The sequence below is a fragment of the Bactrocera tryoni genome, chromosome 4 (assembly GCF_016617805.1).
Source record: "Bactrocera tryoni isolate S06 chromosome 4, CSIRO_BtryS06_freeze2, whole genome shotgun sequence".
Classification (NCBI taxonomy): Eukaryota; Metazoa; Arthropoda; class Insecta; order Diptera; family Tephritidae; genus Bactrocera; species Bactrocera tryoni.
Genome location: NC_052502.1, coordinates 42818675 through 42836192, shown reverse-complemented (window position 1 = coordinate 42836192; position 17518 = coordinate 42818675). Strand labels below are relative to the sequence as shown.

General features: G+C 35.6%; 1 protein-coding gene across 1 annotated transcript; it reads right to left on the bottom strand.

Moving 5' to 3' along the window:
• Window positions 1–9573: 9573 nt before the first annotated feature.
• Window positions 9574–13408, bottom strand: LOC120774851. The gene is made up of 3 exons (XM_040104672.1): window positions 13194–13408; window positions 9730–9942; window positions 9574–9669 (listed from the first exon to the last, which is right to left on the bottom strand). The coding sequence occupies exons 1-3, from the start codon at window positions 13344–13346 to the stop codon at window positions 9601–9603; spliced, it is 435 nt and encodes a 144-aa protein (XP_039960606.1). The 5' UTR covers window positions 13347–13408; the 3' UTR covers window positions 9574–9600.
• Window positions 13409–17518: the final 4110 nt, after the last annotated feature.

Below are 17518 nucleotides of genomic sequence, written 5' to 3'. Positions count from 1 at the left end.
ATCTCTTTTGATGATTTTCTGTTTTTTCCAAATTTGTATATATTGTATGTATGTATGTATGTATGTATAATAGAATGTTTATAAATTGAAATGTACAATTTCACATTGTTCTTTTCGCTGAAAAGAAATGCGCTCACTTAATCGCACACAAATGAGTTGAAATCGAAATGCTATTTTAAATTATTGTGCGTACTTAATGAGCGTAGAATCAAGCGCTCACACACACATACACACACGTAGACGAACAATCGTTTTGCTCGTATGTGCCATAAATGCCAACTTTCACGCAGCTTTTCAAAGCAAACCGACCGCTATTGTCGCTTATCAAATTTGGCTCAGCTGTAATACAATCGAATTCACACACGCCAGAGCGTAGAGCGGCACTCACTCCACTCGCCAATTCTCGCAACCGCTCTGGTGTGCTCCACGACGTTTGTGCACTTGATTAAACGTCGATTAAAATTATTGAATACCGCCTCAATATAGAGTGACCAGTTATAGGGTTTTTCTTATCACGAACACATTTGGTACACACGACAGTCTGGTTGTGGACTTTTCACAGTCACCACACGATATGTAGAGCAGAGTCTCAGTGCATAATCACTTTGTGTATATACAATAGGGTGATTCAAAAAAAAAATTTTTTTTTTGCAATTGGTACCCGCAAAAATAGGTTCCTAGACACCTCTAAAAAAGCCTCTCCAAATATGAGTTTTTAATTGTAACGGGAAGGTCCTCCGCCTAACGGTTTTCTATTTTTTCTTATTATCAGATAGAAAAATTTATATCTCGCTTCCAACTACTTGAAAAAATATTTTGTTCCTTAGATTTTATAGGAAATTGAATGCTCTACAAAAAAGGTGAATTATGATTTTTTCGTAAACCCAACCGTTTAAAAGATATTAACAGTTAAAGTTTGATTATTTTTGGGAAAATTTTTTATTTCTTATGAATTTTATAACTCAATGAAAAAAAATTATTATGAATAGGTAGAGGTGTCTAGGAACCTATTTTTGCGAGTACCAATTGAAAAAAAAAAAAATTTTTTTTGAATCACCCTAATATACAAGTATGTACATATATAGTGAATTGTACTATTTATATATGTATGGTATGTGTGTGTGTGCATACTGAAAAAATATATTCGAGAAATTTGAAGCGCCTTAGACATGGAAACAAAAACAAATTAAAATGTAGGCGCTTTAGCAAGCGGTTTTCTAAGTAGTAATAATAAAATGAGTAAATATTCCACTTGAATAAATATACATATATATCAGCCTCTAAAAAGTTTGTCAGCACTTTCAAGAAATGTAATATCTAATTTTCAACAATTAATTAACGAAAAAGTAAGAGAAAATGTTTCGAAAGCAAAAGCATTTCAAACAGTGTTGAATACACAGTGCAGTGCGCGGGCTTGAACCACCTTGAGGTCCGGGTCCGGTCCGGGGAAATCGAAATTCGATGTTTATTTACATTTATGTCTGAATTACATATATTAAGTACAATATTTATTGTATTTACAGAAACATAATCGTTTTCGAAAATCATCATAATTTGACACAATAACTTTATTCAAACTATTTGCTCATATTATTCAAACTTAGAGCAGAAAATGTGCATATAGAACCATATAGGAAATTTAATTTTCATAATGTTCAACTTTCCAATATTCTGTACTCGCCTCTATTTAAAAAAACACAATTTACATGATTCAACCGACTGGCGTTTATATTTTTATTAAAACAACTTTCTTAATTCAATTCTTAATTCAATTCTCAAATTGAGAAATAATTTTTTTAAATATTAAAATTTTTGATCAGCAAATACTATCACTCCATTAATACTCAGCTACAATTTATTTTACATGTTATCATACATTTCACTTAACTTAAACTATATATTTTTACTATTAATATAAACTAAACAAATCCAACGTTCTTATTTATTTATTTATTAAATGAAAAATAATAATACAATTATTATCTTACAGAGTAAGAAGCACTAGCTGCCAGGGCTTACGGCTTCCAACGTTCTTAGTGTGTTAGTAAAATGAAAGCTCACCAAAAAGCACGGCAAAGAGAGTCATCTGGTCACCTTGCGGTAAGCCCTCTCTAAAGCATTAAATTCGCGTACAAATACTCTAAGAAAATATTTACATTCATGTTTTACACTTAACACATGCTCTTGTTGTTTACTTAATTTTTATAAATAAATAATAAAATTGTACTTGTTCGCGATAGCTTGAAAAGTATTCTACTTATGATAGCTGTTTTAGGTTTTGTTTTGTTTCACAAAATGGGGAATATACTGTAATGAAACGACTATAAATTTATTTGGAAGGTATGTTGCGAAATGTGCTATTTCTCAAAGAATAAGTTCTATCTTATGGTTTTCGAGAGAGTTATATAAATTCAAAAATAAAAAATCGCGTGCTTTTAAATTAAAAAAGAAAGAACGATTTAGTTGTCGACTATTCAAAATATTCTAAATTGCGTTGATAATTTGCAGAACTCAACAAAATATGTTATAATTATAATTAGAATAATTAGATAAGTAAATTAAAAAGTAATATTATACGTAATCCAGAATTGTTCGATTTCTGTAATTAATGTGCCTATCATTTCCGAAGTAAACGTCTTATATCAGTTAAATATGTTAAAACATTCATTTAATTTTGACCCAGATATGATTACCCCTATGTTTCCTTACAAAATGTGTTAAATATAGTGTATTACAACCCTTTGCAATCTTGACAGACGGCATTGTTAATCCGTATTAGCTCAGGAATTAGTGAAGTTAACTCCGCTGCTAAGTCCAAATTAATCCTCCAATGTTTAGAGAGTTACGTAGGTTGCTATATATATTTCTGGCCTAATAATGTAAATGGGCATATTTATCAACGAAAATGTTTTTTTTTATTTTTTTTTTGTCGATTGCTGTTTTGTTTCGGGCTCATACGCATAGATCCATGATTCGTCATCTGTGACGATCTTATAACCGTCTTTTGAAGCACCGCGATCGTATTTTTTCAGCATTTCCTTACACCAATCCACACTAGCCTTTTTTTGAGCGATTGTCAAATTGTGTGGGCCAACGAGAACAAACCTTTTTTACGACCAGGTGTTCATGCAATATCGAATGTATGCTGGTGGGAGAAATGCATAGGCATGCCTCTATCTGAAGGTATGTTACATGACGGTCTTGCATTATCAGTTCACGTACGGAATCGATGTTTTCTGGCACAACGGCTGTTTTTGGACGACCTTCACGGAATTCGTCTTTGAGCGTGCGTCGGCCACGATTGAACTCGTTGTACCAGGTTTTTGCAGTGCTATAGGATGGTGCTTCATAGCCATACAAAGATTTTAGTTCATCGATGCACTCTTGTCGTGATAATCCACGTCGAAAGTTGTGAAAAGTGATCGCACGAAAATGTTCACGAGTTAATTCCATTTTTTGGCCGAGATGAATTTTTTAATTCCCTGTAAATAAAACAATTCACTATTAAATGACAAAACGTTCTGAGTGATGTTATGCTAAAAAATGTCAAGCTTTCCAATGGAAATGTCAGATTGCACCTGGCAACACTTAGTGTTGCCCTAGGTCAGAATATATATAGCAGCCCTCGTAGTTGCATTTACAATGGCTGTTAAAAATGGCCAACTGTAATCTGTCGGCTAACAACCGCAATGTTTATCTTCTATCCATTTTCATTGAAAATATTATAGAAATGACAATCAGCTTTTTACGAGAGTTTCGAACTCGCATAGCTGCCGTCTGCCACCTACAAATTTGGATCTGAGTAAGTGCGCAGTTAATCCGGATTAACGCTGCCATCTGTCAAGGCTATAAGAAAACTATTTATAACATTAATATAATAAACTATTTGAAGCAAATATAACATACGAAATAACCTTCTCCATTTCTCCACTAATTTCTTATCCTCAGCACGATTTTTGTATAGGTGCAGTAACTAATTTGCTAGAATTTGTAACACATGTGTGAGGAGGATTTACGGAGAATAAGCATACCGATGTTAAACAGGGTTTGTCCGGTAAGTAATAGGACTGAGTCGATTTAAAAAAATTTATTGAACGAATCGTTGCAATTCTTTAAAAACTTCCAAAAAAAGCTCCTTCTGCATCGATGCATCGCTCCAGCGCGATTTGCAAGCATTGAAGGCGTCACGGAAGGCGTTCTCTGGAATAGCCTTGAGAGCGGCGAGGTGCATTAGATCCCCTCTGTCGTCTCAAAACGCTTGCCTTTCATCGACCTTTCATACAAGGAAACAAAAAATGTCCGGGGGAGCCACATCTGCGCTATAGATTAGTATACGTAAACAACTTACATAGTTTCTTGGTTTGTTAGAAATGATATGCCGTTGAAACTTAAAAACTGTAAAATAATGTGCTTTTACCATAGATCTGTAGACCTTACTTCATATGTAATACAAAACTTTAGTTTGGAGCAAGTATGCAGTTTGGTTGATCTGATAGTAACTATGGACCCCAAACTCAATCATGGTTTTTAAAGCTAAAAGCGCTCTTAGTTTTGTTAAACGTTGGTCTAACGAATTTAGAGATCCGCTTTCTACAAAAAATTCTTTGGTGAGGCCTATATTCTAGAATGCTTCTGTAATATAGAACCCTAGTTATCGAGTCCATTCGAAGAAGTTAGAGTCCGTTCAAAAGCACTTTTTTCTTTTTGCCTTAAATCATTTACAGTTTGATAGCAGGTTAAATCTTCTTCTCCTATATATGTATCAATCGTTTAAAACTTATAAATCTTCTTAAGCTCGCTAGTGGTAGGGGACTGCTTGGTTTAATATTTCTTGTAAAACTTATGAATGGGTCAGTCTGTAACGTTCCCGTTCACTCAATCAGTCAGTTTAGAGCTTTAATTTTAAAATTTTCTAGAATAAATTTTGAGTTAAATGAACCTTTCAGCAAAGAACATATACGTATGTCACGATTTCAATTCTCATTCCAGCACAATTGAAATAACAGACTCACTCTTTACCACTAAAAAATATATATTATTTATTCCAAACAAGTAGCATGTAAAAATAATAACCTTACTTTAATCTAATTCTTAATTTTGGCTGTTGAAATTTTTTGTTTCTGTAGCTGAGCAGCTTAAGATCGCAAAGTTTAAAAATTCTCTTGCCTTTTACCATATGACTCAACTAATTTCGCTTGTTTGCGGATTGCGTCTCTTGCGTCGATTGGGCAAGTGGAGGGTAATCGTTGGGTATTATTATTATACATACGTCCACTCAGTCCTTTTTTTACGCGATTTTTGGTTCTGCCACTAATCGCGTAAAAATGGTTAGTTTTCCAATATTAACTGACGAATTGGTTCCGAATATAAAAAATATCGCGTATAACAAAATATACGCGCAAAAAAATATTCAAAAACAATACAATAAGTTTCAAATTTCAGACTTATGACTTATTCATTCATATCAAAATAAAAAATACAAAACAAAAACCATATATAAAAGAGAAGAAAATAGAAAATAGAAAATAGGTACATTTATTGAAAAAAAAACCGTTGAATGCTGTTTAATCACTGTCATTATCCGTAGTGGAAATTATTCTTAGCCGCTTATTTTGATGGCCGGCACTGATATCACTAGAATTTGTATCAGAATCAATAGTAAGAACTATGGATTGATGTTCTGATTGATTTAGCATCTCCGATTGAGTTTGCACCATAAATTCAGTTAATTTTGTTTGAATGCTTCTTTTTGGACCCAATAAATTCCGATGTAGTAGTTCTTTATATCTTAACATGCAGAGACTCAATTCTTTTTGAAAAATTCGTTCACGTTCGGCATCAGTATCATTTGCTACAAAATAATTTTCCAATTCTGCTGCAAGTTTAAGACCAAGCAAAAAACGAAAAAAAAGCAATCGCGTTAAAGTGAGAAATTCGCGTAAAAAAAGGAATTTGCGCTGCAAAAATAACCGCGTTAAAGTGAAATAGCGTAAAAAGAGATCGCGTAAAAAAAGGACTGAGTGTACTAATATATGAAAAAGCTCATAAAAACCCTTTTTTAAATTTTTTTTTTCAATCTAACGTTCTTAAAGCTTTACCATGCAGTGTTGCACTTGCTATTTAGCAAATAGCTTATAGTAATCAGTGTATTAAATTGATAAGAGCAATTTTGATGCGTTATACTACTGCAACTATTAAAGCTAGAAATTTGATGGTTTATTTAAGTTAAAAATATGAAGTTAAATTCATTACATCACTATTCAGCGCTAAATCATCTCAATGTTCATAAATTAGTTTTTGACGAATTTTTTTACCCAATTGTCATTACGTGCAAAGGAGCGTGATGTAGATTTCCAGTTCATTTTAGAATGTTAACCAAATGAATTGGTGATAAATACTCTTTCGATTTTTGCTCTATTTCGGTTGTTGCTCCATCCTGTTCGAACCAGTTGTTGTCAAGACCAACTTCTTCAAATTGCAGTATTAAAGGATGGTTATCAGCGATATATACCGCTCTCCATTGACAGCAACGGTGTTGCCAGCTTCATTTCGAAAGAAGTACGGACCGATGACTCTACCTACCCAAAAAACCCACCAAAATGTTAATATACATGAATGTACTATAATAGTTGTTCATGAATAATTTGTTTTCGCACCAGAATCGACAGTTTTGTTTATTTAGCGCACCACTCAGATGAGAGTGAGCATCATCGGAGAAAATGTTTTTAAGTAGGTCCGAAAAAAACACAAAAAAATAAAATTTAATATGGAATGTTTATTATCATTAGAAAGAACATTCTTTGGTTTTTATTATTTGAAGTTTATCGCTTTCAAATGTTGCCTGCGGCCATGTCTCAGATGGTTCAACTGTTGTTGGTTCAATTTTCGATGATTCGTTCGAGTATATTGACTGGTAACTGACGAATGACACGCGTGATGTTTTGCTCCAAGACCTGAATCAAAGCGGGATCTTCTGCATAGACTTAAGACTTTTCACTTCCCCGAAGGAAAAAGTTTAACGATGTGATATTAAACGATCTAGGTGGTCAGCTTATAAAGTAAAATTATATGCTCATTGAAGTGTTCTCTCTATAAATCCATTAATTGATACGGTGTGTGGGAAGTGCCGCCATCTAGTTGAAACCAAATGTCGCCCAGATCACGAGCTTCAATTTCGGTTATCATGGCCCGATGCTCTTTGTCCCAAATGCGGAAATTTTGCTTGAGCCAGAAATGGACCTCATTACTGAGCAAAACTTAGATAGAAAACGTTGACACTCTACGGTCTTCGTGTACACTCTCTGCTGCAGCTGCTATATTTTCTTCACTGCATGACGGCTGTGACCTAGATGGGTGATTTTTTTTTTTAATTTTATTAATACATATTTGAAATAAAAGAAAGGGCTAATAAGCAACTTGAATATGATATAATCCTATAGTTATTACAAAATTACAAAACTACTTTGAGAGTATTGACTAATTTGAAAGATCGTTGGGTTTAAGGCATTTGAGTCGTCTTGGGGGTTCATCTCTAGAAGTTAACATGGCTACTTCTTCGTTGAAATGCTGTAGCAATCCTGCATTTTACGTCTAGATAAGGCTCTATATCAGCATATCTACAATATCAAGGCGCTTTGACAATTAGTCTGGCAGTTCATGCGTGATTTGAATATAAAGAAGAGGGTCCAACACACTACCTTGTGGAACTCCTGCTTTTAATTTCCCAAGAATAGAATATTTCTCTTCTTGTTTATATTTGTCATAATTCTGTTTCGGTAAAATCAGTTTCAGTTTCGAAAGCAGTCCGTTGTGACAAATTTTATCGAATGCTTTTGCAACATCTAAAAACAAGATAATATAGAACAGAATTTTTTCCTTAAAGGCTCTTCAGTAATGTGTGTAGTTCTGTAGATTTGATCAATCGTAAAATGGTTAGCTCGAAACCCAAACTGATGCGCTGGAATTGTGGTTTTCATTCAATGATTTTATTGAGACGTTTTATGACAATTTCCTCGAAAGGCTTCGATATTATCGGTAGACGTGATATGGGCCTGTAAGAAGATACATCATATCCTGGTTTTCCTGGCTTTTGTATCAAGATAACTTTAGCAATTTTCCAATAATTTGGCACGTTGTTGGTATAATGTTGGTTATTTTTACTATACTTATTGGAGGAAGCTGTTTTAGAACCTCGGCATTAATCAGGTCGTAACAGGGGTTGTTTTGTTTTGCAGATTTTTGATTTCCTCACTTAGCTCACTGTTTGTGTAAGTTGAGATTTCTTCGCTTTCTTGACTGGAAACGTGTGTTTCATATGGGATAATATTTTGGTTATATCGGGTGATTTTTTAAGAGCTTGATAACTTTTTTTTAAAAAAAAACGCATAAAATTTGCAAAATCTCATCGGTTCTTTATTTGAAACGTTAGATTGGTTCATGACATTTACTTTTTGAAGATAATTTCATTTAAATGTTGACCGCGGCTGCGTCTTAGGTGGTCCATTCGAAAGTCCAATTTTGGGCAACTTTTTCGAGCATTTCGGCCGGAATAGCCCGGAATTTCTTCGGAAATGTTGTCTTCCAAAGCTGGAATAGTTGCTGGCTTATTTCTGTAGACTTTAGACTTGACGTAGCCCCACAAAAAATAGTCTAAAGGCGTTAAATCGCATGATCTTGGTGGCCAACTTACGGGTCCATTTCTTGAGATGAATTGTTCTCCGAAGTTTTCCCTCAAAATGGCCATAGAATCGCGAGCTGTGTGGCATGTAGCGCCATCTTGTTGAAACCACATGTCAACCAAGTTCAGTTCTTCCATTTTTGGCAACAAAAAGTTTGTTAGCATGCGTGAAATCTTCCATGTGGTCGAATAACACAAACCCAATTGCTGCGAACGGCGACGAATCGACATTTCACGGTCTTCAGCCACACTCTCAGAAACAGACGCAATATTCTCTTCTGTACGCACTGTATGCATTCGTGTGGTTGGTATAATGTCCAATAAAGTAAACTGAGTGCGAAACTTGGTCACAATCGCATTAATTGTTTGCTCACTTGGTCGATTATGTAGACCATAAATCGGACGTAAAGCGCGAAACACATTTCGAACCGAACACTGATTTTGGTAATAAAATTCAATGATTTGCAAGCGTTGCTCGTTAGTAAGTCTATTCATGATGAAATGTCAAAGCATACTGAGCATCTTTCTCTTTGACACCATGTCTGAAATCCCAAGTGATCTGTCAAATACTAATGCATGAAAATCCTAACCTCAAAAAAATCACCCGATATAATTCTAAAATACTTTCCCTTGACTGATCTGTCAAAGAAGACTATTGAAAAAACTACGTCTACTTGGATCACCCGTTATATTGCATATAAAAATATTTCTTTATTGGAAGTGTTAGTGTAGTTTCGAAAAAAAAATTATTGTAAAAAAGTTTCAAATATTACCAGTCTGTCGTTTTAATAATAGTCACGCTCTTAACTGAATTCCATAAAATATATGAAAAGCTATTTGTATTTACTTGGCTCACAATCCAGAAAAAAAATTTGTTTTAGTGTTTAGTCGTATTCGAATTACTTTATTAAAAATACAGATATTTATTTCTTGTTGGGAAAATTTTTTGGTTTGCTTTTACCTCGTTTCATACTCGCTCTCTTCTGGTTTCGCTGTAAATAATAAAAGTCATTTAACAAAGTGATTAATTGATAATTGTCAAAGCAACCCACGAATATTTTATTTTTTTGTCTTTTTTCGTAAGCCAATTTCAATAAATGAATGTCCAGAATTTCAATCCTCTTAATTTGTATAAATGCTGCCACCGACGCCACGAACACCAGGCAAAAGGTAATAATAGCACAAATACTACAAAGAGTGATGTGCTTGTTTTTCCAAAATTGTTTATTGAAATAAATTATCCATGTTCCAAAGAATCCTGTGACCTGCAAAATAAACAATTTTCGTATTATGAAATATATCGAATTAATAATTAAATTAAAAAAATCTAAATTGATTGTAAATCTCTCTCATATATTTTCAACCGGAAATCAAAAAGACGCTATAAAGTATTTATGTATACTAGGTGTTTTTGTTTTTTTTTAACTATTTTAACTATTCTTGTTTTTCGCTCCCATTATGAAATTTCTATGGAAATATCCTTAAAATATAAACATTTCCATTGAAAATATACGAGAATCGTGTTTTTTTATCTTTAAATTTCTCTAGCTCAGAGCATTTTATTGCATCGCTTTGACTTCAGACACTTATTACTCAGAATTGAACACTCTACAAGAGTGCCCATTGCGGCAAAGTCGCAACTCACACCGGCGAGGTAGTACGTGGCTCTAAACCGGATTTTTTCATGAAATTCCCATTTTTTTGTATATATCTCGTTAATGACAAGAGCTATATAAGAAATCTAAATTACGAAATTGTAGGAAAGTTTATTTTCTATGTACAATAAAGTTCCGAGGTCAAAATGCTATCATTAATACTTCTCGAGATATTCGGCTTTTTAAGTAAGGCTGTATGAAATTCTCGTGTATTTTCAATGGAAAATTTTTACATGCCTTGGTCCAGTTCTTAATGTTAATATTAAGGGGTAAAATTTTCAGTGAATTTTTTTTAGGGTATCTCTAAGGAAATTTCATGACGGGATTGAAAACTATTAATAGTTCAAAAAACAAACACCTTAATGTATACATACATACATATATATAAATGATAAGCATATTAAGCAAAAGGCCCTTTGAGATATCGAATTGAAAGTTTGCATACTTTATTTTCTTTTCAAGAAGCTGCTCATTTGTCGGAATCGCTAATATCGGACTGTAATATACTTGTAGGTAGTCGAAAAAGTTTTTTTTTTCTAATCAAACGTCATTTTATTTTTTTTTTTATATAATGAACCAAATATGTGCCACTTTGATCGACCACTTTTTACCATTTTTCCGCTAGAGAAATTATTTCATCAGTGTAAAATTTCTCTGGTTTCTCGGCGAAAAACTGCGACAAGTAATTTTCACAGGTTTTCTCTTTAAGCAATTAAGGGAGCTCTGCATTGACCGAAGCAAACGGTAGTTCAGGGCTATTTGGTGGATGCATCAAAACTTCCCAGACAAGCTCTCCTGTGTTTTGTCGAGTCATCAAAGGTGTGTGTGACCTAGCGTTGGCCTGATGGGAGACGAGGCATTTTCTGTTGATCAGTTCTGGGCGTTTTTTTTCGATTGCTTGCTTCAATCTCAGTTGTTGACAGTGAAATATAGAATCAATCGTTCGAGCAGGCTGGAGCAGCACAAAGTGGATGATTCCTTCCCAATCCCACAAAACACTCAGCATAACTTTTCGCACGTCAATCCTGGCTTTGCCACCATTTGTTGAGCTTCACCACGCTTGGACCATGCACACGCACATTATTGTCGTATTTGATAAACTTTTCATCTCCTGTTACCATTCGCTTCAGAAATTGTTCGATTTGTTTTTGTTCGAATGTCAGATGTTAATTCGATCCATTAAAGTTTTCACAGATCATTCATGTGGTACCCAAACATCGGGCTTCCTTTTGTAGTCAGCCTTTTTTAAATGGTTCAGAACCGTTTAATCATGCATGTTAAGTTCCGTAGCGATGTCATACCTGATTATGTGACGGTCCTGGTCAATCTTTTCCATAATTTCATGGACTTTTTCAACGATAGGTCGATCAGAGCGAGGTGCATCTTTCACATCGAAATTTCCAGAACGGTAGCGAGCGAACCATTTTTGTGCTACAAGAACTGATACAGCATAGTCTCCGTAAACTTCACAAATTTCATTGGTGGCTTGCGGGACATATTTTTCTTTTTTATACAAAAATTTCAAAATGTAGTTAATTTCTTCATTATTTTCACTCATTTTTGAACAGCTGTAACTTTTTTTCAAACTTCCCCGAATTTATTTTTTTTTTTTTTAATAAAGCTTAAAATCTCACCTTTCCAACACAATATGGTATGACACAATGTGATTACTGGAGATAAACGACTGCAACGACAACCATTTACAAAATACGAAAAGACTTTTTCGACTACCTAATAGTATATAGCTATCATAAAAACTGACCGATTAGAAACAATATATACAATGATTCAAGAATGAGAAGGGTATCATAGCTTCGATGCAAGTCTTAGTTTATCAAATTATGCCGAAATTATTCGCGATTGCATTCCATTTTTCGGCCGAGATGAATATTTTAAGTTACTATAAATAACACAAAAAGCGCTCGTATGAATATTCGGTGTATGTATAACATAAAAAATTGTCAAACTGCACGATAATGTTATGAGTTGCCAGATTGCATCGTTTTTTTTTAACAAATCTCGAAATATAAAATCAGAAATCGTGCAGATATTTTTTTTAGGTCGGCATGACATGCTCTTACCATAGTTTTCATCTTTTAAGCTATATCAACCAAGCTTGCCAAGAACGAATCTTATCTGACTGCCTTAAACACTTGGAAATTTGGGTGATAACCACGCCGACTCATCCTATAACGATTATGTTGAATATTACTAAAAGAGAGCTAACTCTTTAAATGAATGCTTTAAATAAATTGCACTCCAATATGGCCTTTAGAGGCGCCTGTGTGTAAACTGAACAGTGGACGTGCAGTCGCCCACCTTTAGGTACAATCCTAAACCTTAAGACCGACTCGATCAATGTCAGGCAAATTCAGTGCATAATGTTACCTTGACATGTTGATATTACATTGTAAAATGGTTGAAATTCGCAAACTAAGAGTGACAATTCCCGTATAATGCAATTTTAAATTCCAACTGAATCTTTCACTTTTAATAAATAATATATCAAGAAATAACGCTTCTAAGGCATGCCACCCCATGACTAAAAATTCTGAAAATCGGATTATAACTTTTCAAGGTACCAGATACCGAATATTTGAACCCCACTACCTATGGCTGACTTTTTAACGAACACGTCGCCAATGTGTGAGATATAATACTAAAATTCAGAGATAATCTTTCCCCGATAATCCTTAATTAATGTGTAAAAATTTCATTAAATAAAAGAAAATTAATTTGTATTTTAATTTCGTGAATCTCAGAAGAAGTTTTGAAGATAACTAGCACACAAAAACTATACTTGTAATACATATAAATATATATATACTTATATTTGATAATATAGACGTTTGATTTCTTACCAAACTCGCAAGTTTAAAGAAATCGCAAAAAAAGTGCAAGACTCGATTGGCAACAAATGGTTCTGGCGTTGTTTTCGCTGCTGTTGTTGTTGTGTTCGCAAACTGCCGGCAATCCGGTATCTCCTTCACTTGAGAACTCGTAGGTGGTGACATTGTCACAAGCCAACTGTAGAGTTTCTTAAAAAGATTTCACTCTGGAAAGTTGCACCGGTTCACAGTCGCTCGGAAAACAAACTGGATCGAAGATTTTCAATTTATTTAATGTTACACACAAATAAGAATACTGCAATGAATAGCTGTATATTGTGTAAGAATTAAAAACACAAAAGTCGTTGTGTTTTAGTCTACTAAAGGCTTGATTTGAAATGCTTATCATACGCATACTTCTACATACATATGCCTAAATAAGAGATATGCATTCACGATTACATACTTTGTACATACTTATATACACATATATATTTTGCGGTTTTGTATTATATTTAGAACTCACTAAATATTTTTCCATTATTTGATTATATATTTCGCAGTTTAATATACGACTTTTATGTATATACATAAATTCTCCAAATTTCATTTTATGGGTACGTTTCGAACAATTTCTCAACTTGAAACTCGAGTTCTTAATTCTTTTAGAACATTGAAAGTATCAAAATTACTAGACCGTTGGTTGACAGCTAAAGTTGTAGGGCACTGCATATAGAAGATTCATCAAAAATATTACTAGATATTCATTCCCCCGGTCAGACGGGAGAAATTTTCAACTTGTATTATTATCAGGGCGGGATGACTGTCTCGTGTTCACACAAGAAATGGTTATCAAAGCATTTATAGAATGGTGCAGATCTACTGTCACATCGCTTTGCTAATATTTATAATGCTTGTGCCTTTAAGGAATATACCAAGTTGATGGCCAGAGTTCAAAGTTATCTTCAAAACTACTCCTTACAGACCGATCAGCCTAACATCCTTCCTACTAAAAAGTTTCGTGAGGATCTGTGACGATCTCATCAAACAACAAATCCCGATAAACCATTTGGAGTTCAGGCAACATGCGTATATTAAGAGGAAATCGGTTGATACCGTCTTACATGAGGTAGTCGGGACAACCAAATGATGCTTAGAAATCCGAGAATTCACCTTAGCGGCATTCATTGACGTGGAAGGTGCATTCAACAATACTAACACAGCTGCACTGTTATTTGCTATTGCTACTTTTGACATATATTATAGGCATTTGATAAGCAACAGACAGGTATATACGATCACTTATGACACCTCGCAAGAAGGCATGCTATCACCCTTACTTTGGGTCACCTTGATCAGCAAATTATTACTTATCCCCACTGTCCTCTGTTCAGTGTTGAACCTTAATCGCCTACCCCGGCGCATAGAGAGGGTCTTGAGTTCTCGGGCGACAGGTTGGAGGTTAATCCGGAGAAAACAGAAATCTGTCTTTTCACAAGAATTGCGAAAACCTTGCAATTCAAACTCCCTTCCTCATGGGGTAGAACTATTGCAGTCTCGAGCTCGCTCAAATATACCCGAGTTATCCTAGGTAAAAAAACAAAAGAACACATTGAGAGCAGAGCTTAAAAAGCCCTTCGAATCTAGAACTCCTGCAGAAGAGCCATTGCCTCAAAGTGGTGTTCACGACCCTACACGGTCTACTGGCACTATATAAGTGTCATCCGTCCCAAACTAATGCATGGTGGAGAGGTGTGGTGGACGGCATTATCGAAAAAGTACCGTATTAAACCACTGGAACAGGTCCAACGGGCCAGCTTGCTGGAATTAGGATCGCAATGAATGGGAACGGGTCATGTTTTTAAGCCAGGTTTGGCGTCACTACGGAAATGGTATCATACTCGACCAAGTTAATGAACTCGGGTTAAGCTGGCAATGCGACCGAGGAGAGAAGACCAACGAGAACTGAATACATTCCATTCCGCAGTAGAGAGGATTGGGCCAATTGTTCTTTTATCGACAGTTTCGACAGTAAAATCTATATATTCGCTGATAGATCAAAGGGTGGAACAAGAACAGGAGCGGACTTCTTCTGTAGTAATTCAGAATCAAACTAATTAAATAAAATTCGTTATTTCAGGCAGGAATCGTGCGCATAACAGAGGGTTCTGCTCTAAGCAGCAAGTCTATAAATGTTTTAGTTGACAGCAAAGCGGCAGTTAAGGCCATCCATAGCGGCAATTGCGTCTCATTGCGTTAGTTTATACACGCAGGCAATTACTAGACTTTTAGTAGCTAACTCAGTAAATATCATCTTGGTGCCCGATTATATGTAGGTATAGAATTAAAAGTCAGACGAGCTGGACACCCGTGTTCCTACAAAGATTGCTTGAATCAGTGGACCCTAGAAAAACACCTCAAGTAATGGAATACAAACTGAACAGGGTATACCACAAAGTTACTTTGGTATAGTGTTGATGGTGGTCAAACCAAAAAATTCCGACTTCTAATCAAAAGGGAGCTTAGCAACATTGTGCGGGTCATCACAGTTTGCCTACCATTAATATCACCTCTTCAGAAAACGCGGAAATTGGATTTGGCGGAATGCAGGGCATTGGTGGAAGATAATGAAACACTGGAGCATTATCTATGCGAATGCGTAGTGTTTAGCCGGATGAGAAGGAACATATTCCGCGGTTCGCGGGGGAAATCCTCACTAAATCATCTGAGTTGTTGTATAAGGCTTAAATCAGTCACGACCTGGGAGCGCAATGGGTCTATTGATGGTCTAACTGCGACCGCCGCGGTCCAGCGTTTATGCGAATCCCTTTTCAACCAATCACGCAACGGCTACATATGACTTGGGCTCGCTGATCAAAGACAACAATTCGCCAGGAGCACTTAGGCATGCATCATTTCTTTACGAGATTCTCAATCAGACCACATATTTTTACAAAAATTTTCGTACAAACGATAGAGGCATACTAATGACGACTGCATAGAGAGGTGTAAGCACTAACAGTCATATTTATTTCGTCAAAAGATTTCAACGCCAATGAGAGGTTTTGAAATCCTTGACAACAAATTCTTTAGTTCGGTTCGGTAAGCTTATATTTTAGTTACTCTTCGCTGGTTTCGCAATTTCTAATTAATTGTTTATTACGGAAACCATAGCAGTGATCCGAAAGTAGTCAAGCACGCTGGCTAACACAGCCAAAAGAGAGTGTAATAATGCCGCAAAGCTTCAACTATTACTTGACAAAACAATAATTGCCAATTAATATCGGGTTAATAAAAGAAAATTTATTACAGTTGAACGATGTCCGCCGGCCGTCGCCCCCCTGTACATAAATGATTGATTGAGTAGTAATGCTGGTGGGCCAATGTAACTCCATAATAAAATGATATGGTGAAGCAGCGATGTAACGGTAGCACCCAAGAGAATGGTTTACCACAATAAAAGTTGTACAATAAAATCAAAGACGCGAAAAATTTGGCGCCAATTAAGTGCCGACAAATGCGCATTTACTGCAATGGAAAAACCCTTAAAATCGCGCGAGATGTCAAGGCAACCACAAGAACATAAATTGTTGAGCGAGTGGGTGGCCTGGGGATAAGACTAAATGCCATGCTTTTTACTATTTTACATAGATCTGCTGTTTTTGTTGTTGTAGTTGCTGTCATTAGGGGCTTTGCGTCGCTAATATCGATTAAATGTGAATTTGATTTGGCGCAAATAATTGTTTAATTAATTTAATTGATACGTCTGTATGTGTCAGTGCACTCGCCGGGCAGGAAGGCAGGGGTAAGTGTCGAAACAGCAATAATGGCAGCAGCAAGATTTTATTGACACATCTGCACGATACCCCGAACAAGGCAAAACAAAGTGCTGCCCCCGGCTAGCGTTCCCCAGTCTATATTTGGCAGCCCATTATTGCCTGCCGCTGCAGCCAGGCACCACCCGTGCTGCTTACAATAACAATATCGATGACTGCACTCGATTTGTTTAGGCTACCATTATGCTTGTTTACTGGGCTGTGTGAGTGGCTGAGTGGCATGCTGGTAAATAGTTGTGAGTAATGAGTTAATTTGATTTCATTTACGTTCACTTAGTCGAGGAGCACCCTTCGCCGATGTCTGGTCCGTTGTCCTTCGGGATGCTGTGCGATTTCAGCAATAAACGCTTTTGTCTGCCGTTGATTTTGCCTTAAAGTCTGGCAGACTTTAATTCATCATCAATTCAACCTCATCACACCGCTTACAGCGCTACTACTAAACATGCTCGTTTTATTTTTGGTGGTATTTAGTGAGGTAATGAGATTTCATTGTCCCTCTGTACGTATGTATGAGTATGAAAG